Genomic DNA, 23,361 nt, shown 5'->3' on the forward strand with positions numbered 1-23,361 from the left:
TATTTACAGTTCTTTGTGTTAGTAAATATTAATTGTAATTTTGCAGTCTAAAATCCGTGAATTAGAAAAGAAGGCTGAACTGCAAAATGTTCTCCACGAAGAGCTTGTACTTGAAATGGCGGCGATTAAGAGGAGCTCCAAGGGCGCCGCCACGCAACACCAGAGGTCTACGACTCCTCAGACAGGAAGTTGGCCCAATTGCCACCTTTCACCGGAATCTAACATATCTACTCAAGGTAAGTGTATCCAGTGATCTTTTGTGGCGTCAGATTCTAGGAAGGCTGGATGGTCTGGAGTTTAGGTAACCTTAATCCTTTCTCCCTGAATCAGTTCCTTATTATTATCAGTTCCACTATTATTTGCTGTATTTCAGACAGCGAGTATGTGTTGTGTACACTGAAATTCTTTCTGTTTTCACAACCAAATTAGTGCTAGAATATAAAGAACTTTTGCCAAGGATTTCTTAGACTCTGGGGACCAGGTCATGAGGGAATGAGGTATGAGTATAGTAGCCTAAAATTCAATCACAATCGCTCCTAAACATTTAAAGGATTTTACCTCGTAGATTTATGTTATTTAGGCTTAACGCGTAACTACCACTTACGGTTCCTAAGTGGACTGCTGCGGTTTTTTTTGGCCGCAGTATACACTAGAAGATTCTTCGCTGTATAATGAATAAGTAATTACGAGCGCAAATTTAATAAGGCTTTGTTTCTGCTGAAATCGTTGCTAGATTACTCCAAGCTACTGCAATAGTTATTTCCTATTAAACATGTTCTTTACTTGTGAAATCAGAACAAATGGTGTTTCGGGCAATGAGTTGGTAGTATTTTTTTTTTTATTTTTTAGTCTTTATTATTTACTTTAAGTACATACATTATGAAAAAAAAGAGTAAACAACAAAATATCAAATATAAAGACAGCACCATGGTATAACCGTCGGTGGAGTCGTTAAATCCATTGAATCATAAAGAAAATAAAATTAAAGAAAATAATTACTTCTGGAACAAAACTAAAAAATCTCTGAACATTAAGACAAGGCAAATAAAAACAAACTCAAACAACAGTTTCCATTAACATAAATGAAAATAAAATAATAATAATAATAATTATTATTATTATTATAACAATAAACATACGTAACAGTTATAAACTGGGTAAAATCATTAAATCATTTTGGGGATATACTGTTGTAGGCATCTTTGCAATATTTCTGAAACAACTTCCAAGCTTCACCATTCAGCAAAGCGATCATCCTCTCTCCGGAAAGCTGCGGCTTATTAAAATATTTCATCCTCATCTCCGCAAGTCTAACACAGACCGCAATGAAGTGGTAAGTCCCATCCAGCACTGCTTCATTACATAATTGGCAATAATTATTTTCATCACCATTTTGCAAATAAGGGGGTTTACCTAAAATTAATGTTGAAGCCTGTGCCTTTATAATCCAACGCACCTCGGAGAGAGAGAGATCGCTCTGCAAATAGTGTCGCTTCCCCAAATCGAAATTTAAATCCCTATATAATGGATATAACTCATATGATCTAATTCTTTCTTTGTGTAGATTTACAAAATATAGCCTGTTATAATCGAGGATTTCTTTAAAAATTGAGTTCCAACCATGTATATCATTTAAACTTACTTTATAATTTATTTTATATTTATCGCAAAGATTAACTATATCCTGAAACCAAAATATCTTTTTTTCAACAATTTGGGTTGCAACTGTTTTAGGTAGTCTGTCTTCAGACATATTAAAAACTTAAATTAAATAGTCAAAATGCATTTTCAGAGTATGAACATATATTGGCAGATAATTTATTTCATTATAAATAAATATTGATGGAACATATTGAGGTAATCTAAATAATTTTTTAATAAAGAAACGGAACAATTTTTCAACTTCCTCAAAATAAAAGTTGGTAGTAAGGTTAGCCAATTTAAACCACCAAGGTTGAGTCTACAAAAGTATGTTTCGTAAGTTCATATTATTACTTTAAGTTTTTTATTTTGTTTTTCCTTAGATAAAAGCACCGTTTGAACGGTCCATCTTTTTAAATTGTGTACTTTACAAATTAACAAAGTCAAATAAACGTTCAGCAAACTCTATGAGTAATCTACCCCTCCTGCAAATGCGTAATCTTCTACTTGTGGGAAATTATCTGCTTGATGAATATGCGGAAATCTTCAAGATGGCGAGGTATTTGGTGCAACAAACGGTCATTTTTATCAGAAAAACTTTTAGCAAATTTACATTAGCCTAATAACCCAAGGATTAGATCTAATCCTTTACCGATATCCCTGTCTCTCCAACTGTAAATTCTTCTGAGGATATTAGTCTCTCACACATTCAGCGCTCTCTCTCATCTTCTTCAGACAACTTCCACGTCTTACTAGCTTATATAACAACTGCCTTATTTATCAGTAGTATCACACATATGGCCAGCGTTCTGAAATGGAACAAATTTTGTATGACAAAAATACATTTATTGCCTAGCTGATGTCTAAAGCCAACAGCATTGAACTCGGGACAACCAAGCGGTTAAAATAAAACAAAAAAAGGGTATTGTATATTCAAATGATTTTGACCAAATGCAAATTTATGGTTCACTATCTCGATGATTTCCTCTTCTCTGCCCAGATTTCTGATGGTTTTCATGTTTACTGTTTGAATATTATTAATTTACAGTATTTCTGCTGTTTTCTAGAACTCCTCAAAAATTCTTAATAAGGGATTTATTATACACTCTGTCATTACATTGTCAGATTACGTCATGTACTGAGAGACGATTTGCTATTTGTTTCCAGCATATCGCTCTTATTACGATTCCTAAAGCTACGTTAAACAAAATTGAAGTGACAGGACTTCTCTGCCTAAGGCTTGTGTTTACTGGCAATTGTTCAAACAAACATTTCAGTTTTATCGAAGTTTCAATTTAGTTTATAAAATATACAGTTTTATTCTATTAGATTAACTATTAATTTCAGTAATTTCTTGCTAAGAGCGAATTAATTGTAAAGGGCTATATGAATAGATATGTATCAGTAAATAATGAGTTGTCTGTTTGCAGATGTAAACTGTGTGGACCAGACAGGGCTGAGTTCCTGCAACTCCATAGAAAACCATGTGGAACAGAGGTCTGCTTCCAAGAGGCCCCAGTACTCAGGTAAATGATTCTGCTTATGGGTGTGCTTTTGTTAGTAGATTTGAAATACACTCCTTCATACAAATACTAACTGGCTACAATGTTTGAGCAGGTGTGGCCAGTACAGCCACTGCACCGAGTGCAGAGCTGCACATGCACAATCAGCAAGTTGCATGCATCACCTCTGAGATTGACTGCATCATGGAAAAAATTGACCAAGACAATAGGATACTTGCAGAACTTGATAAAAGCAGATTTACTATTGGTTTGTAGATATTAATTTACGAAACGGAAGAAAATGCCGTTAAATCCAGATTAGACGGTTGCGGAAAGCATGCAAATATTAAAATTGTCACCGGTTATTGAGGTGTTTGCTCATTTTCAGCAAGTTCATGAAATCCACGCTTTTATTCAGATTTTCTACAGACTAGAGGGCTCTCAGTAGAAATAATGCCTTCCCAGAATCGTTATAGTCGTCTTTAAAACGCTTAAATGTTTCTTTAAGGTGATACAAACTTAAACTGGAAGTAAAAGTGGTAGTTCATAAGAAACTTTTTGATGGCCAATATTTTCCGGCGGAGCTAAACGTACAACTATCAAATTAGGCGACGAGGACGGAGGCGGAAGCTAATACTTTACTATCAATATTCTTTGACTATTCCTGCAGTCTTTAACTGTTCGATTTGTGTTTTAGCTACACTAACTGTTCCGTTAGTTTTTTTATTTTTATTTCTGCTCCAACTGTTAGAGTTGAGTTCTTAGACTTGCTGCGTCTATGGCATTTTTTTTAATGCTTGTATCGTCGCTTGTGGGTTATATTTGAATGTTACTTCAGTTCACATTAATTTAGGCTGGTTAAAAGAGACATCTAGACGTCCTTAACAGTGAAACTGATGAAAATAACGTTGAGTATAAATTTAAAGTTTCAAGACATTACAAGATACATTATAAAAATAAATAAATAAAAATAAGTTGAGAAGGTATTTCTGTGTGTTACAGCTAATGTAGCGGGGGCGACGCCCAGTCTCGGCTTGAGTGACCACCAATTGGGTCGAGCGATGGCATCCACAGGCGTGACGGTGGAGCCGACCTACATGGTGCACCATCCGCAACCCATCTCCATTCTTCCTCAGGTCCAACAACCCACCATTCCACTCTCTATTGCACAAGTAAGCTCTTCTATTTGGATTATTAGATGACTGCCAAAGAGTGCCCCCATAACCTTTTCATCCAAATCAACCAACAGGAAGTCCACTTTATAAATCTGCTCTCTAAACTTCCATTAAATAATTGAAGTTACCACGGTAACACCTTTAAAAGATTAAAAATAATCCATTTTATCGTTACATTTCCGAAATTAAAGTTAAATGGTTGAAAGTAACAGATGCAAAATTACAGATATAATTTTTTAAATTAATTTTCGTAATAGGAACAGTTAGAATTGCAAGGATTTTCTGTTTTTAGTTTTAATTGGAAATTTACGTTTTTGAGAAGTGAATTCATTAGCTTTCTTTATAACGTCGGCTTTTAGAAGAATTTAATCTATTTTTAAACTCTCACAATAATTCCTTAAAAATTGAATTCTTTTCTAAAATTCATAATAAAGCAAACCGTCAACACAATTCGGGAAACAAAAGAATCCTCGTTGAATCTGGAATAAAACCTTACGGACAAAATATCGTTAAAACCTGTTTCCCCCCCTCAATGGTATGAAAGAGAAAAACAAAAAATCAAATGATAAAAAGTTCTAATTGTTGAATTTATATAGGTAAGTCTATTATGCCCCCCCTTTAATTGTCTCTCCTGATCTAGATTGTGTGTTCACAATGGATGAGCTGAATGTAGTTCTGAATAAAGCTAAAAACAATAATGCTCCGGGGATGGACAGAGTGAGCTTCGAATTTTTTAAAAATGCACCAAGTGAGTTTCTTGTCCAGCTCCTTCTTGTTTTTAACGAACTCTATTTCACAGGTGTTATCCCTTCTGGTTACAAAGAGGCAATTATATTCCCCATAATTAAGAAAGGTTCAGTATCCGACCCTAAAAATTATCGGGGTCTGTCATTCCTAAATTGTGTATGTAAATGTTTTTGTGGTCTTCTTCTAAATAGGTTAGAGATATTTGTAAACAGGAATAACTTATTAAATGAATGTCAGGTTGGCTTTAGGAAGGGATGCTCTACAACTGATTGTATATTTGTCTTATGTAATATTATTAAATTACGTTTAAGGCACAAAGGGAAAAAACTGTATGCTTTTTTTGTAGACCTGAAGGCGGCATTTGATACCGTAGATCGTAACGCCTTGTACTTGAAACTATTTAATGCTGGCATTTCTACTCGTTTCATAACTGCCTTAAGAAATATGTACAGTGGGTCAGTTTCCTCGGTATGGACTCCTTCCGGTACGACGGATACATTTAGTGTTGACTGTGGTGTGCGGCAAGGCTGTCCGCTTAGCCCCCTCCTGTTTGCATTATTCATAAATGATTTAGAGAATGAATTAGATGCTGGGGTTCTGGTGGGAAGGCAAGTCATTAAAGCCATACTATATGCTGATGATACAGTTATTGTGGCTGAAAATCCGCATGCCCTTCAGAAGAATATTTTAAAGTTGGAGGGGTATTGCCATAGATGGAATCTCCAGGTAAACCTCGAAAAATCTAAAGTGATAGTTTTTCGCAATGGAGGCAGACTGGGAGAGAGGGAAAAGTGGTCTTATAAGGGCAGGCAAATAGAAGTAGTGAATAGATATACTTATTTGGGAGTTGTATTGACTTCTAGACTCTCCCTAAAACCTCACTTTTTGGAAAAATCCTCCTCTGCTAAAATGGCACTAAATGTTATATGGAAAAGAGCAATAATGCAGCCTAGTATGTCATTGAATGGGAAACTTCATATATTTAACGCTGTCTCTCGCTCAGTTTTGTGTTATGCTGCCCAAGTGTGGGGATCAGAAGAGTTCTATGAAGTGGAAAAAGTTCTTTTATTCTTTATAAAAAAATTGTTTGGTCTGCCCAATTACTCTCCAAGTTACATTCTTTATCTAGAGACCGGTATTCTCCCTATTTTCCTTTACGCTCTATCTTTAAATAGCCGGTATCTGGTGAAAGTGTTAAATATGGAACGAGAGCGGCTTCCGCGCCTTGTTGCAGAGGAAACATTGAGAGTAGGAGTCTCATAGGTCGTTCACTGGCGAAATTTAGCTGAAAGCACTGGAGTTCCATTGAGTTTTGAATTAACGGAACGAGAGCATATTCATTTACAGTTTCATTCCATAATTTATAAACTGAGGGAAAACTTTCCCGGCCAACAATTGGAAAGAGTACGTGCTTCCCACCGTTATGGTATTTATAAGCTGCTTAATCATGAGGTAAAGTGTGCTGATTTGACTAGTAGAGATAGTGATCATGTTAGGATTGCTGAGATTCGATGGATATTAAAGCTGAGGGCTGAGCTGCTGAGTCTCAATTACAAGCCATATAACCCGTTAGCTGAAGAAGGAGAGTGTTCCCTTTGTACCTATAGGGTAAACGAGGACATATTTCATTTTGTGGGACAATGTCCTATTTTTGCTTCCTATCGGTTGTCGGCATTTGGTGAAAGATTCCTTTCTTTTAATGAATTTATTAACATATTAAATGGTCCAAATTGGTCTCCTCTAATTAAATATGCAACTACTGCCTGGCAATATAGAAAAATTATAAATAACGAGTTTAATTTTTAATTTTTAATGCACAGTTATAAGGATAATGAGTTTAATTTTTAATGCACAGTTATAAGGATAATGAGTTTAATTTTTAATTTTTAATGCACAGTTATAAGGATAATGAGTTTAATTTTTAATTTTTAATGCACAGTTATAAGGATAATGAGTTTAATTTTTAACTTTTAATGCACAGTTACAAGGATAATGAATTGATAAATTACAGAAGTTTCTTTCTTTCAGGTCCTGATTTAGTTATTCCATTCATTCATTTCTCTCACTTTCTCTATTATTTCATTTATTTTAATTTGTACAGAAGTGAATATTTATTTTAATTTAGAATTGTTAACCTTTCTCATTTTTTATTTTTAGTTATCTAAAACAATATATTTAATGTAAGATAATTTTGTTTTTTTACTATCTCCTGTTCTTTTTTCCTTTGGTTTGAAACCAGGATTATGTATCCCCACCCCGGCAGACGTGTAAACATGCCGTAATAAGTTTGTATTGAGTAACAGTATTGTATATATATATATACTATACCTTATTTCAAATAAACTTGTTATTATTGTTATTATTATATAGATAAGTTAAATGTAAATTGCAATACAAAATGTAGGATTATGGATTAAGCCTATTTACAGTCAGGAACATACAATTTTTAGATAAATAGTTTTTAAAAAAAAATGAATTAGTTTTTTCAAGAATTGAGGTTAATATTAATTATATATATATATATATATATATATGCTGTACTTATTAATTAGTGAGTGAGGAAAAAAAAGTCAAAATTAATCATACTAAGTATGAGGGGTTTAGGTAGTCTTCAAAGTCCCAGCTAAAATCCGTTTATCCTAGCACACCTGTCTAGGAAAGGTTGCTCTAATCCACTGTTAATTTGCAGCAAACCCTAGTGAACGCCATTGGCGGCCAGTACCACCCGTTCGTGGTGAACAGTGGAGGCCCGCCGGCACTGCGGGGACAACAACAGATGTTGGTGGCCCAGCCTCAGCACACCCAGTCCAGGATAATGCCGCAACTGCCCACCATGGTACCCACACAGTTCGAAATCGAAAGTAAGAGTCATTTAAACTTAACATTGAAGTAAAAGTGAAAAATAAATAAATAAGTGAAAGTGTTTGGGAATTAGTAATTTTCTTAGCAGAATAACAAAATATCACTTTATTTTCGACATTTCAGTTATTGACAGTCAGTTCTGCAAAGTTCTCAATTTAAGTATTTGTGTGGCGATTCTTACCATGATATGGGTCCATTTTTTTTTTTTTCTTTTCCACAAGCTAGCCCGTGACACTGTAGACCGTGTTAGTTTTCTCGCAACATTGTATTTGTAGTTGTGGACTTCAATTTTATGCAAGTTCATTTTACTAAATGAAGTGGATATGTCCAGTAAAAAGACAAAATCCAAAATCTGCACGATTCAATGCTTTCTTAAACGAGATATAACGGAAACTAAAAAAAATAAACTGATGTTTTTAAAAAATGATTTAAGGCGCGTCAACATCTGAGATTATTGGTGCTCGGAGCTTGTCTCTGTACAGACAATACTGTCCATCACCGGACTGTGAACTGTAAGAAGCTCCTAGGAAGAGAAAATCTAAGGACCTGCAGCTGGATTCGAACCCGGGATCTCCGCGTGGGAATCCGATACGTTAACCGCATAGCGCGGAACTTATTCTGCAGAAATTTTTATTATGAATACAATTAATTATAAACTTCGATATAAGAATGAAATCATAGAATTTAAGTTCCAACCAGAACCAATAAGCAACAGAAAATACAGAATGACGCCCTTAGTAATCACTTGCAAGGCGTTTCCGACACAGTAAAACACGATTACACTCTACAGGAAATATTTTAATTACACACTATTATTACGAAGGATATCCATTTCCAGAACGACGATGCTGGAAATCTTGGACTGACCAGTATTTCATACTTGAAGCACGAAAGCACAAAATGGTTTTTGTCCAAACAATGCGCGATTTCTCAAAAGAATTTACAAGCATCTTGCAAACTTACAATTCCTCCCTTTCAAAGCCGTTCACTCCCTTTGGGCCCTTCATGACATAGCAAAAGTCTTAAACTTCAAAAAGAGCATTAAACTCTTTTTACGTAGGCAAAAATTGATTATTTTATTGTGTAAAATCTTTACAGAAATTGAATAGTTTGTCAATTTTATAGTTTGCCAAAAAAGATGTCCTTTTATTGTTATCATTTTTCCCCAAATTGAAATTATTTAGTAGATTAATGAAAATAAAGTGGGATTATTTCATGTCTGCAAATTTAGTGCATTTTTTTCAGATGTAATTTAGGTTCAGTACTGAAGAAAGGTTTGTGTCTTATATTCGCAGGTCTGAGTGTAATAGTAAATCCTAGCAGAACAGCATTATTTACTTTCTTCAATATCAAGCTGCAAAAAGCAGTTTATTAATTTGCGCACCGGATTTTATTTATTTACTTATTTTTTTTCGTTAGCTCTTTATTTTCCTCTTGTTTTTCTAGGACTAAATTTTTTAAGCGCTCTAAGGAGGCAGCTGTCTCAACCCGTCCTCTGACGAAGCCCATTTTTCTGTGTCAAAATATGTGATAATTATAAACATGTTCGATAATTAAAGACCTCTAACCAACAAAATAGAGTTTAAATACATGATATAAAAAGCAATTCTCAAGTAGAAATCCGACACATATTTTTTATTTTTAGGGCTTTATAGCAATTTGCCAGATCAACAAATGGCCGGACAAGATTCAAAGCTGGTGGACATGCTAGACATCCCAGGCAAAGGACGCTGCTACGTCTACATAGCCAGGTTTGAGACCATATCATTGCGCTGAGTACATGTATAGCATTTCGTTTGTAGCTGTTACAAGATCCGCAAGCTAATAATATCGTTGATGTTATCCTTTATAGCATGCTGGTGTTTTATTTTTATTTACTTTAAGTAAAGTTTCTGTCAAAAGAAATTCGTATGAGTGTTTGTAAGTAGATAGATCTGTTTGAATTTGTACTTGGCTATTGCTTTCAGATATTCCTACGACCCGTTCCAGCAGTCTCCCAATGAATGTCCGGAAGCAGAACTGGCCGTCAATGCTGGAGACTACATACTCGTCTGGGGCAACATGGATGAGGTGAGATTACACTGTTTTTTTTTGTTTTTTTGAAGATTAATTTGGTTTTTGAAAAAACGGAGTATTTTATACTGGGTGTTTAAAAAATAATTTACTCAATTACCAAAACTTAATATTTATATCCTACAAATATGTATAAAAAATACACTACTTGAATGACCACGGTCTAGGGTTTCATACGACTACCTCTTGACGATGCCTCTGTTAAGCCTTGTTTCCACAGATCTTGACTGATTTTCTATTTTTTTTTTCTTTTTGCAATTTTTTGCACGAGGAACACTGCTTTGCAACTTGCTTCATCTATTTTCACGATTGCCTTTAAAGACAGGCAGCACTACTATTCTGTCTTTCGACGTTTCCAATAATAGAAAAAACTTCCTCTGCAGGCTTTTTGTGTTCCTATTTGTGATTTTGTAGGTGCCATTATTGAATAATATTTTTGTTAGCCTGGGACTGGCAGTCTACTTCCCACTATGGTGATTGTAAATCCTAATAACATAAAACTGCCATATTGAAACCTTATAAAACGCCATCTTCTGAGCAGCTGAGATTAAAATCTATTTCGATTGCTAATAAAGTGGCTGTATAATGAAACTCTAAATAGGTCATTCGGTTGATACATAGCAGCTGTTCATAAACACAGATGTTAGTTTTCATAATTTTCTTTTTTTTTAACCATTCTGTGGACTTGCTCGCCCATAATAATAATAATAATAATAATAAAGGTCTTTTTTCAATAACTATATACAATAATTTTGCAAATTAGAAAAAGACTGACAGACTTGACTCATGGTCAAAAGACCGTCTGAGTGAGAAGCTGTCTAAATGAAATTGAGAAAGTCTTATTAAGTTTCTATAGTAAGAAATTAAATATCAATTGGCCAAAATAACAGACAACTTAAATTCCACATCTTTGGCTATAAAGACAAAACAAAACAGAGAGAACAAAAATACATTAAATATAAAATCTTAGGCATTATAAAAATTAAAACTTAATCGTCCAATCTCCACAATTCAAATCTATTTACACTGATTTATAATTCTCTGTTTTTTCTTCCATTTTATAAACTATGATTCTTATTCTTATCAAATGTAAGGTCCCGCTGTTTTTGCTCGCCTATAGAATTGATGGTTTATGGTTGGGTATGAATGGATAGCATCGTTAGTAACCATAGCAGCTGTTAGCTTAGTTTCTGTTAGCTGGGTTTCTTAGAGCACCATTCTAAGCATATTTTTCTGAGACCTGCTAGAATGAGGCTAAAGTTCTATAGTCTAGACAGAATTTCTGGTACGCTGAAATCAGTCCAAGTCTTCGCATTGATGAATTGAGTCTACTAAGGGTAAAACACACACGAAGACGAAGATGCCTTATTGGAACATTCTTCCCCTCTTTCTACAGGTCTTGCTACATACCTACGCTACATTTTTAGGATAATTACTGGGGAAGTAGAATCCTAAGCTAGTGACCTGTGGCGTCAGTTGATTAAGCTGATAATGTGGGGCAGCGAGCTTCTGCTGCCAACCAATGAAACACATTCTGTATCTACTGCTTTTTTGAGTAGTTAATCGGTATACTTCATCTGGATTGTAAAAACGACTTTTCATATCAACTCTTCTTAATTAGAAAAAATATATCTTTTGTTTTTATTTTTTATTTTTTACATAATTATGTTTACTGTATGTTTGTGAGTTTACAGGACGGTTTTTTCGACGCAGAGTTACTAGATGGTAGACGTGGATTAGTTCCATCAAATTTTGTACAAAAATTAGTTGGTGATGACCTATTAGACTTTCATCAATCAGTGGTCCAAGGATTGCGCGACTGTGATGATTCAGCGTCCACCAACATACCACAAGATCTGGACTATCCCCATTCGCACAGCCATCAAGGTGAGTGAACATTGAGCTAGTTCCTTCTGTCTTACTCATTATTAGCATCACCTGCTAGAGTGCGTGAAAAATTGTCACCTTTTCTGATTTAAAAAATCCAGGGACACATTTACATCCGTCTGATGCATACGAATACCATATGTATGGTATATAAATACTAAATGTAATACATATAGTATGTACTCGTATATCAAATCGAATAACTCCTCTTTTTGAAATATCTTAAATTTAAGTTTTTAAGTTTTAATTTTCTCTTTAAATGATTAACGTCGGCTGTACAGAGAGATATTGGTCTTAGTCTGTACCAATTCATTTAGATAATGAGGGAAATAGTTGTGGATGAATTTTAGTATTGAGATGATCTTATAAAAGTATCTGTTCTCTTTGTAAAAGTCTAACGACGTTTTGGTAGGAATTCTTGGCTCCGTTGCGGCATAGTAACCCCTGTACTTAGAACTAGCATATTGTTTCACATATATATCGTAACAGAAATTTTCCTGTAAATTTTCAAATTTGATAGGACCATGGTATAGATTCATAGGGACAGCATGGCATGTAGATTGGCTATTTCGCTCCAGCGTCTGCTAACTCATTTTCTATTAAACCTAATGGCCCCTTGATTCAAACTAGAGTCACTTTTTGAGCAGATCAATCATTTATTTTTAGTCTTAAGAGATTTTTTTTATGCAGTTCGCATGTATCGAGGGTTAAGTGCGCCGCTTAGAGGAAAATTTCTCATCCTAAAGTAACTCTTTACTGGACTTTTTCAATTTTCAAATTTTTATCAATTTTGTGAATGTTACTTAATCGCAGATTTTTTAAAATTGATTTTTCAATGAAAAGTGGTTATACGGCGGTTAAGAAGGATGGGTGGGACAGGTTTCTTTCTAATATAACATTTCAGCGCAATATACGGGTTTACAAATTGTTAAATTTAGTAAGAAAAACATTCTTCGGTTTATAGTGAACTTATGTTGGAATCTGGTGAGAATTGTAGTCACTCGTATGAGCATTCACACCAGGTTCTTTTTTTAAATCTCATGGAGCAAAAGTTGAATTTATAGAGTATGGAGTGTATATAAAAAGAAAAAAAAAAAAAGAATTGCCTAACATCTAAGGCCATTGGCGCCTGAAGAATATTTGCAGGGCACTGCCGGCCTCCTGATCGTGTTCTCTCATTGCAGACAATTCAGCTAAACCCTGGAAATTAAGCTATAAGAGGCTCCTAGGAAGAGAAAATCGAAGGGCTGCTGTATTCGAACCCGGGTTCTCCGCATAAAAACCTTATACGCTAACTGATGATGTAATGTCTTCCCTCAAATGCGCCACTATATTATTTCTATAAATACTGTATTGATTATTTGCTGTGCTCAGGCGATGTGAGCAGTAAGAAGTTGCTATGTGAGTACGACCTGGGAGATATATTGGAGGAAGATGAGGAAGAGGAGGAAGCGGATCATCTCGGCGAGGGACCAGGTGAGACAATTGCTTCCAATTTTGTACAAAATAAAGCAATAACTATTTAGAATCCATTCAAAACAAACACACACAATACCTAGATAGGTCAATTAATATTGGTTGGACGACAATGAATATTTTAGCGTACAAGAAATGTAGCACTTTTTAAATGTTCACTGCTGAATTCACAATCAAATCTGCCATCAAATAACTACTTTTTTGCAGCAAAAATACATTGTTTGTTTTTTGATTTGGCAAACTGCACTTGTCTTGGACTTGTCTGTGTTATACATGGTTACCGGGTCGGAGATGGGAGTTACAGAGTTGTTACTAAGCAACTACGTTTTTTAAAATTGTCGTTGGAGATTGTTTGGTCGACAAATTAAATATGTTGGAACAGACCAGTGCTGGGGCCAGCACTTGCTATCGTTGAGTTTTAACGGGCATTACTTGTCTCTTGAGGTCCCCTGAAAATAAAACAATTTTAGAAATTGTTCTACATTGAAATTGTTCTTGAAAATTACCCATGACTTGCAGACGGCTATTGACGACCAAAAACTTACCATCCTTATACTCCTAGACTTCTCCAAAGCCTTTGATACCGTTGACCATCATATCCTGCTATCTAAACTACAATCCCTCTCTTTTTCCAATAGCACCCTCCGTTGGTTCCAATCCTTCCTGTCTAATCGTTCCCAATTCGTTGTCACTCCCGATAGTAATCCTTCTTCACTTCTTCCTTTGTCACGCGGTGTACCTCAAGGTTCTTCCCTATCTCCCACCCTCTTCTCAATTTACATCAATGACCTTCCTCTTTCCATCTCTCATTCCCAGTATCACCTCTATGCTGATGATTTTCAGATTTACATATCCTTTTCCCCGTCGGATTTGTTTGAAGCTGTATTTAAACTTCAAGAAGACCTCAATAACATCTCAGCATGGGCCACGAACAATAAGCTTACCCTGAATGTAGAAAAGACCAAAGCTATAGTTATTGGCTCCAACCCACTCCTTAAATCATTGGCTCCTCTTCCTAATCTTTTCCTTTACAATACCCCAATAAAATATTGTTCCTCTGTGAAAAACCTTGGTATCACTTTCGATCAAAACCTATCCTGGAAAAACCATGTTTCCCAAATCTCTCGTCATTCCATCCATATCCTTAAGCAGTTTAATAGTTCCCGTCACCTTTTTCCAATTAAGACCCGGCAACTCCTAGTTTCCTCTCTTATATTCCCCCATTTCGACTATGGTTGTTTAGTGTATGGCGGTCTATCTGGTGATATTGAAGCTAAGCTTAAGCGCCTCATGAACTGCTTCATAAGATTTATTTTCAGCATTTCCAGAGACTCTCGCATTTCGCACTGCTACGATGAGTTGAAGTGGCTTTTTCCTGTCTATCGCCGCCAATATTTTTTGGCTTCTTTCCTTTTTCAAGTCATCCAGTCTCAAAGGCCTTCCTATATTTTTCAACTCCTTAAGTTTAAATCCTCCATCCATTCCCGTAACACTAGATCTCGCTCATCTGATCTTTATATTCCCTCTCACCGTACCTCATCCTTTGACAAGTCCTTCCTCATACGTGCTACCTCTCTATGGAACTCCTTGCCTTCATCTGTCCGCCATGCTCCTACCCTATCCATCTTTAAATCCCGTCTATTCAGTTATCTCCTTTCTATTCAGCTTCCTCCGAAAGTCTAATTGTTTTAATTTATTTCCTTAATTTCTGCTGTTTTATTATTTTATTTTTACTTTCATTTTCACTTATTATATTTTCACTTTTGTAAATATTTATTTATTTATTTAATTTCTCTATAATCACAGGCCAAACTATTAAGGCCTCTATTTGTACCTGTATTTATTCTTAGGGGACAATTGTCCCAGAATAATAAATTTCTTTTCTATTTCTATTTCTACATTATATTTTCCAATCAAATTTAAAATATACATTAAAGTTGCGTAATTTTAATTTTAAAAAGTTTTATTTACGTAGAGAAGAATTTAATTTGACTTCAAAAAAAGGTTAGTTTTATTGGAAAAATGAAATTCGGTAGAAATAGGCTTAGGTTCTAAAAAAAAATTGGAAAAATAGTTGATTTTTGTTTATTTTTTATTTGTTTAGTTGGATTAAAAATTGGTTCAATTTGATAAAGGTTTGAATTTATAGAGGTACAATCAGCTTTATAAATAGTATTTTTCAAATTCAATTCCTAATCAATTAACACGAATTGTTTTCCAGTCTTATATGATTTTTCTATAAAATTAACTTAATTTTTGTAACAGAATTGAGGGACCTTTGAATTGATGATAGTTTATAGTGAAACAAAAAGGATCCGTTTCCGAGAAAATGTTTGAATCTCATTCATAATTTTGTTTCCTCTAATTTGAACTATTTTGACCGTATTAGTTTTGTGGAGTCCCTATGTTGGTATTCAAACTACGAAATTTCAACTTGGAATTCAAGTTGGAACTTAGTTTTTTGTAAATAAAAATTATCATTTATGTCTCAGAATACCTCAAAACTTCCAGCGAAAACTCAAATTGGAAAATTTGACGATTGAGAACGTTAGCTCTTAAGTGGAAACTGCGAATGTTATGTTTTTGAACATTTTAACAGGAATATTTGACTTGACTTATAAAGCTATACTGAAGCCAAACTACAGTAATCTGGTTCTAGTTTCTGACAACTAGTTCTACATGTACATTTATAAATATTCTTAGAAAAACTAGTATTTATAGATAAATCATAGATAATTTATATTTTTAAAATATCAAATTTTTTCCAAGCATTTATTATTATTATTATTTTGGAATTAAAGTGAAATGAAATATATTCGCCTTGCCGAAGCAAAATAAAATGTTGCGCATCTCTATATAAAGAATCAATTTTATTTTGTCTGTCGTAATTAGAAGGCTTTTATCTGTAATATGTTGTTTATTTAGTAATCTAGCATTAATATCAAATTTTTAATTACGTTTATTATATTTACATTCTTTATAAAGTATATCAGCTGAAAGGACTTATAATATACTGATTTCTGATTGGGAGCACAGCAAGACTTGTCTAATAATGGGGTGTCAACAAATATAGATATAAATAAATCATTAAAGAATAAAAATAATAAATTGTAAGTAAAATAATAAATACAAAATATAGGTTTAGAAATTCCGTGGAATTTACGAAGGCTCTTGCACACCCGTAAATAAATGAAAAGTAAGCTGCTGAAGCTAAGTGTTCTGTATGTGCAGTGCTGGAGCTTATTAGCTATGCGGTTAGCGTATTGGATTCCCGTGCGGAGATCCCGGGATCCGTTCGAATCCAGCTGCTGGCTTTTAGATTTTCTCTTTCTAAAAGCTTCTTACAGCTCATTGTCAGGTGATGGACAGTGTTGTCTGTAACGAGAGAACACTGGGGGGGGGGGGGTGTGCCTGGCATTCGGACTAGTAGAACACTATCCTTGGGACTTCCTCCGATTAGAAATTTCTTGGAACATTCCTGCATCAATTTTTAGGTGGAGACCTAAGAATTTGGTAGCTTCATCGCTGCTTGTCTTTCCCGAGCAGATTACTTTGTGTCCAAATTCTATCATATAGTTAGAATATCGTAATAAATAAATTGCTCAGCTCTAGTGTTGTATTTAGCAAAGTAACGTTCTGCAAAGCGCGCTTTATCTGGTTACCATTTGTTTTCGGTCTATGGCACCTTGCTTTTCTTGAGAAATTCCAGCTTGCAGAAAGATGCTTTTTCTGCCGTCAGTTGCAATAGTTAATTGAACGAACAGTCAGTTATTTAGTAGTTAATGAAACATGATAATAATTCATACAAAATTCATTTTAAAAGGGAAACGGTCTTCTCTTATACACCCTGTTATTTTACGAGGCTACTAATTCTTACGTTAAAAATTAAAACCTGCAAGTTGACATACTTTAACGCAGTGACATGCAATGTATACAGCATAAAAACATTACTATTTAATGTAAAGAGCACATTCAATAGATTTATGACTTAAAGTTGCTTGTAACGATTAGTGTCGCCCAGGATGATTGCGTAACAAAATCAATAAAAACAGCAGGAAAGGAAGATGTAAACAGGATTTTTGGTGCTCCAGTAAATTTGGTTAGTATTATAGCCAGTTGGACCTTGAGTTTTTTCAAGTATTTCCAAGGACTTCTGGACTATACTGTAGGATCAGATGTATTGCAACCTGTTTCATTTTTACTCATAATTATTCGTTGAGTTTCTTCAAGTTGTTCGTAGAACTTCTGGACCGCTCTTTATTGAAGCTAGCCGGAACAGTTGTGTTGCTACCTGCTTCATCTCTAATTTCAGAGCACGGTTCTCTTTTGTGCCTCAATTTTTTTTTGGAATCGATCCAGAAGTATAAGATTTACCCAGAAGCCTTCAGCTAATCCCAGGAGTCATTGCAAAGAAAATATAGAACATTTGGCCATTAGTGTGCCCATTGTAAACCCTTATCATTCAAGGTCGCCAAGGTCGAAGTGAGCAAGGAATCCAACCTCAGTTCGGCTCCAAGTCAGGAGTCTAACTTTAGGAATTGCCTGTGAGCACAGTATATAGTACAGGTAAAAATCTTGGAGTATCTCATCCCCAATGCCTGCTTCCATTTGTGCTTTTTTCCAAGATATACATCATGATCCGGAAAATTCCAGTCTAAAAGGTACTAAGATTTTTCTCTTACCTGGCTTTTCCAGTCAAAAAAAATAATAAATTTTTTCCTCTTCGGCCAGACCAGGTGAGGAAGAGAGGGATCCGTATATGTGCACCAAAAATCACTCTAATTTTTCCATTAGCTCTAAATATTGAAGGCAATTTCAAAGATGTATAATACGATATGTACAATAATTTGCTGTAAGAGATAATAAAAATAGAGAAAATAATTTGCTATACTAAGAGAGGAGATACATACACAGGGAGCACTGGTAGCGGAGTGCCCTACCTTACTCTCCGGTAGCGTACCAATATTTTGGTGTACTTTGCCCTGACAGGTTATCTCTACCAACGTACCCGGTGATGATCGTATTTTTCGGGATATCTAAGCGGCCCTGGTTACAACATATATTTTTTTTAAACGGACAGTTAGCCTGAGTTAACTTGATTCCAATATCCTGTCTACAATATTGTCCACATCTTAGAATCTTATTCTGTTGAATGTGCTCTGTGATTCTTGCCAAAGGTACTACATGAAGCGATAGTTTTACTGCCATGCCTTGTTCCATATTTTCAACCATTTCCTTCAAGAGTTCAGCCGCAGTAGAGCTTCCTGCTGCGATTCGTTAATTATTAGTTTTAGAATTAGGCTGGAATACGCAGTTTTATTTTATTATTACTATTTTTGTTTTAATTTATTAATTTATTTTACATTATATATTTTTTAGTCTTTATTTTGCATTTAGTAAAGAACATTGCTATCAGACGAGCATGAAAAGCCATGAAGCAGTAATATTTGTGTTCATTTCAAAGGCAGTCGCGTCTTACTTCACACACTAAGGGTACGTTACTAATTAGATAGAGAGATGGCTACAGTTTCTAGTAGGGTACTAATTGCAGTTTTTAGTGTTCCAAGCTCCACTTAGTGCCCTAATGCATGCACTGCTGTCTGTCCCAGTAGCGGTTTGTAGACTGGTTTCTACAAGTACATGCTGCAGTAGTACTGACCTAGTTAATCCAATTGCTGCAACTACAGGTGTGGCCCGCTACAAATATTCTTAAAGAAACACACTGTGGCCTTCTTGTTTTTACTGAAGGGGAGTTCGTTTTTCATATTACTTCTTTGAACAAAGCCCACTAAGTCTTTTCTTACTTTCAAAAAATAATCACCCATCAATTTGAGCATGACTTTATTGCAACTCTGCAACCCTGACCTCTTTATACAGGGTGTATACGGAGGAGTGGTCGAAACTTCAGGAGGTGATTCAGCAGCTCAAATGCAACAAAAAATATTCTATTCACTTTGGCTCGATTCTCAATAGTGTCCAAGATATTTGCATTTTTAACTTTTCCGACCACACTCGCGTTTTTCACCATAAAAACGGAGGTAACTTTTCTATCCTTTATCCTAAAACAAATCTGCTTATTCCAAACGAAAGAGCATTAAATTTCCTATAAATCTGCTTGGTATAGAGCCTCAAAACAATTCTTATAACAATGAAATTTTTACTTGAATGTCTAAAAATTTCGTTCTCGATGATTTTTGTTAACATTTTTAACTGCATTTTTTCAATGGTTAATGAATCAAGGAATCACATAATTTCAGAAAAAGTTGGGCATTTATTTAGCTTCAAGATCATATGGATTTTTTTGGTTTTTAATAACACCCTACCCCGAGCAGAGGGGTGTAAATGCAGAAAACTGGGATTTTGCGAACTGACTTTTCATTACTAATTTACTCAAATATCAATTTTTACCATTTTAGTAACCATTTTAATTTAGAACAATTATTATTTTATAAAACGGAAATAAAAAATAAAGTTGCAATAAAACACAGAAGTGAAAAAGTACAATAGGCAGGTGCCTAGTTAAAATTGCTACAAAAAACTATTCAAACAAGGAAGTGGGAAAGAATTGTGGCAAATTTTTAGTTTCTTGACTACAATTGTTTGTGCAACATATTTTGAACGACATAATGGAGGTTTTTTTTCATCAAAGTTAATTAATAATAATTCAAAACTAATCAATTTTTGGAGAAGGAACAAAAAGAATATAACCATTTTATTTTTGAATTATTATTAATTAACTTTGATGAAAAAAACCTCCATTATGTCATTCAAATAAGTTGCACCAACAATTGTAGTCAACTACCGCGTTTTATTGCTACTTTATTTTTTACTGCCGTTTTATTAAATAATAATTGTGAAAAACTAAAATGATTACTTTTCTTTTTGTTCCTTCTCCAAAAATTGACATTTGAGTAAATTAGTAATGAAAAGTCAGTTTGCAAAATCCCAGTTTTCTGCATTTACACCCCTCTGTTAGGGGTAGGGTTTTATTAAAACCAAAAACAACCATATGATCCTGAAGCTAAATAAATGCCCAACTTTTTCTGAAATTATGTGATTCCTTGATTCATTAACCATTGAAAAAATACAGTTGAAAATTTTAACAAAAATCATCGAGAACGAAATTTTTAGACATTCAAGTAAATATTTCATTGTTATTAGAATCATTTTGAGGCTCTGTACCAAGCAGATTTATAGGAAATTTAATGCTCTTTCGTTTGGAATAAGCAGATTTGTTTTAGGATAAAGGATAGAAAAGTTACGGCCGTTTTAATGGTGAAAAACACGAATATCGATGGAAAAGTTAAAAATGCAAATATCTTGGACACTATTGAGAATCGGGCCAAAGTGAAGAGAATATTTTTTGTTGCATTTGAGCTGCTGAATCACCTCCCGAAGTTTCGACCACTCCTCCGTATACACCCTGTATATTTATAATCCCTTTAACACTTTCTGACCAGCAGCTCTCAGTGCTGCCAATGATCTCATAATTTCAACAGGCTATTATCCTTCCTCTCTATTCAACCTACTGCTTCCAGTTCCAGTCAGGGAGCCGTCAAAAATCATATCATTGAACATTGTTCATTTCAAAATGACAACATTTGCAAAAGAATTGAAATCGTTGAACGAGTAATATAGTTGTGTACGAATAAAAACTTTTTTTGTTTTGTTTGACCGATGGAAATGATCTGTTTGTTATAATGCATAAAAGTTTGTGATAATTTAAAATAAAATTTATATTTAGGTTTTTTCTTTTTAAAAAGTGTTGATATTGATTTGATGTTTTAATTGCTTTTATAGTTAACAATATTTTTCTAAATATGTAAGCCTAAAATTAATATACGGTTTTTTAATTTTACAAACTTAAATTTTTTCCTGTTTAAAAAAATCGAGGATAAATTTAGCGGTGTTATAGCCTGATGTTTTCATATATTAGCTTATATTAAACAATCATATCATGACTTTAAATCGACTTGTAGCATAATCATTGGGTGTTACGATATAAAGAGGTCGGCAAGAAATTTTTACTTTAAAAAGGTGTCGCGGTCGCAAAAAGTTTAAGGAACTCTGTTATAATGTAAACTATTTATACCCTTTAATTGATATATAACCGTTGAAATTCGAGGTGGTTGTAAGTAATAACAGTTGAATTATAGTTACAACATTAGAATCACCTAATGGGAAAGCTGTGATAGAAAAACCATCGACTAAGGCACACAATTAAGAGAGAATTCGAGGAGGTTTACGTTTCATCTAACTTGGCAGATTGCCTTGGAATGAACCACCAGTTGATAACAGGAAGCAGCTTCTTCCTTAGCACTTAGTCAAATATGATTTGGTCTGCATTAAAATGTTTTTTGAAGTTGATCTGGAAGATAAGTGGAAGCAAGCCTCAAAAAGATCTACTATAGCCCCTGTAGATTCCAAATTGAGCCCCTCTGAGCCAATAGCCTCATCACCCACATCTATTTCCTAACCACGCTATGATATTTTCTATTTCTGCTAGATTGAGATGGAGGAGCTGTAGTTTAGCGAAGTTTTGTTTAGACTGGACTAAGGAATATTTGAGACAAAAAAAAGTTTCATTTCATTTGAAAAAACTTACTAACTTGGATTTCTGCTATATTTTCGTGATTTGTAACTAGAAACTTTAATTTTAAAACTGCCACAAATAGAAGACGCGCTGCCAGAAAAGTTTTATTTTAATTTATTTATTTTATTTATTTATATTTATTTTTTCATTTTATTTTATTTTTTTATTTTATTTTGGTATTGGGTTGTTGTGTATTTGTGGGCATGCCCGCGCCGTAGTCTAGTTCATCATTGTGTGTGCGGCACCCGCCTACAGAGGTGTTCTTCTCCGTGCTAGTCGGGCCGCCCAAGCAGCTTACCCTGGAGAGGCAGCTCAACAAGTCTGTATTGATCGGCTGGAACCCACCTGATGCCGGGTCGTCGCCGCCGATCGACTGCTACCACGTATATGTAGATCGCGTGCTGAAAGTTACGGTGAAGGCTACAGAAAGGACGAGAGCTCTGGTCGAAGGAGTCGACTCGAACAGGGTAACTATGTTTTTTTTTTTTTTTACATTTTTTATAGTATACCTGGTGCTATCATGGTATGTGCATTTAAACTAGAACATTAAGGGATTAGCTCAGTCGTTAGCGTATTTGATTCCTACTCGGGAATCCTGGTTTCGAATTCAGCTACCGGCCTTAGATTTTATTTATCTGGGAGTTTCTTATAGCTCACTGACCAGTGATAATCAGTGTTGTAGGAAGGCACTGAAAAATGCTCCGGGCGCCAATGACCTCAAATGGCATACTGAAGTTAATTAGGCTGCCATACTGGATTGGGCGTCTGTGGCAGCCATTCTCTCAACTGGGGCCATACTCCCGTACTACAGAGGAGTTTAAGCTCACCACCACTCTTCATTACTAGTACACTCGACCAGTGAAACATAATTAGCTGTCTTTTTTAGGCTGTTTTGTTATGAATGTGGTCAATTTTTTCAGAATATGATAAATACTCAACCTTGATTGAACTTCCGTTATCAGTATTTACATGGAAGCACTAGATATATTCAAATTTTTATTTAACAAAACGGGTATCTAAAAATAAAGTTTTTATACCTCTAAGGAGCAATGTTGATTGGTTGACATTTTTATTTTTGAGTAAATTATTAAGGGACCAACATAATGAAGTATAATAATATGGGAATAATAAGTAGGTTGGGTCGAAAAAAAAAACATGCTTTTAGTAGGATGAAAAAATACTGCCAATTTCAGTAGTATTTTGAATTTTTTATTACGCCGAACTATCGACCTAGGGATTAGGTCATCTTCAGGGCAATTTTACATCATTAGAGGTTGGTGTGTCTTCTGTCTTGTCTGCTCATGGACATGAATGATGTACTCATTACTTCTTACTACTTACCTGAAGTATAGCAAACAGTTCTGGTTGCAGAAAATAATAATAAAAATAATGATAATGTTAGTAG

At 34.6% G+C, this 23,361-nt stretch overlaps 1 protein-coding gene across 2 annotated transcripts in view; it reads left to right on the top strand.

The window, feature by feature from the left end:
• LOC141461622 (RIMS-binding protein 2-like) overlaps positions 1 to 23,361 on the top strand; it is a 91,789-nt gene that overhangs the window by 13,216 nt on the left and 55,212 nt on the right. For both annotated transcript variants that reach the window (XM_074142790.1, XM_074142791.1), the window contains exons 6-15: positions 47 to 236; positions 3,072 to 3,167; positions 3,259 to 3,411; positions 4,146 to 4,315; positions 7,755 to 7,926; positions 9,573 to 9,678; positions 9,895 to 9,997; positions 11,695 to 11,887; positions 13,262 to 13,363; positions 22,212 to 22,423. In XM_074142790.1, the coding sequence (XP_073998891.1) occupies positions 47 to 236; positions 3,072 to 3,167; positions 3,259 to 3,411; positions 4,146 to 4,315; positions 7,755 to 7,926; positions 9,573 to 9,678; positions 9,895 to 9,997; positions 11,695 to 11,887; positions 13,262 to 13,363; positions 22,212 to 22,423 (1,497 nt within the window). The remainder of the gene's footprint in view (positions 1 to 46; positions 237 to 3,071; positions 3,168 to 3,258; positions 3,412 to 4,145; positions 4,316 to 7,754; positions 7,927 to 9,572; positions 9,679 to 9,894; positions 9,998 to 11,694; positions 11,888 to 13,261; positions 13,364 to 22,211; positions 22,424 to 23,361) is intronic.

The sequence above is a fragment of the Rhodnius prolixus genome, unplaced genomic scaffold (genome assembly GCF_049639745.1).
Source record: "Rhodnius prolixus isolate KJV_2025 unplaced genomic scaffold, Rpr scaffold_12, whole genome shotgun sequence".
Taxonomy (NCBI): domain Eukaryota; kingdom Metazoa; phylum Arthropoda; class Insecta; order Hemiptera; family Reduviidae; genus Rhodnius; species Rhodnius prolixus.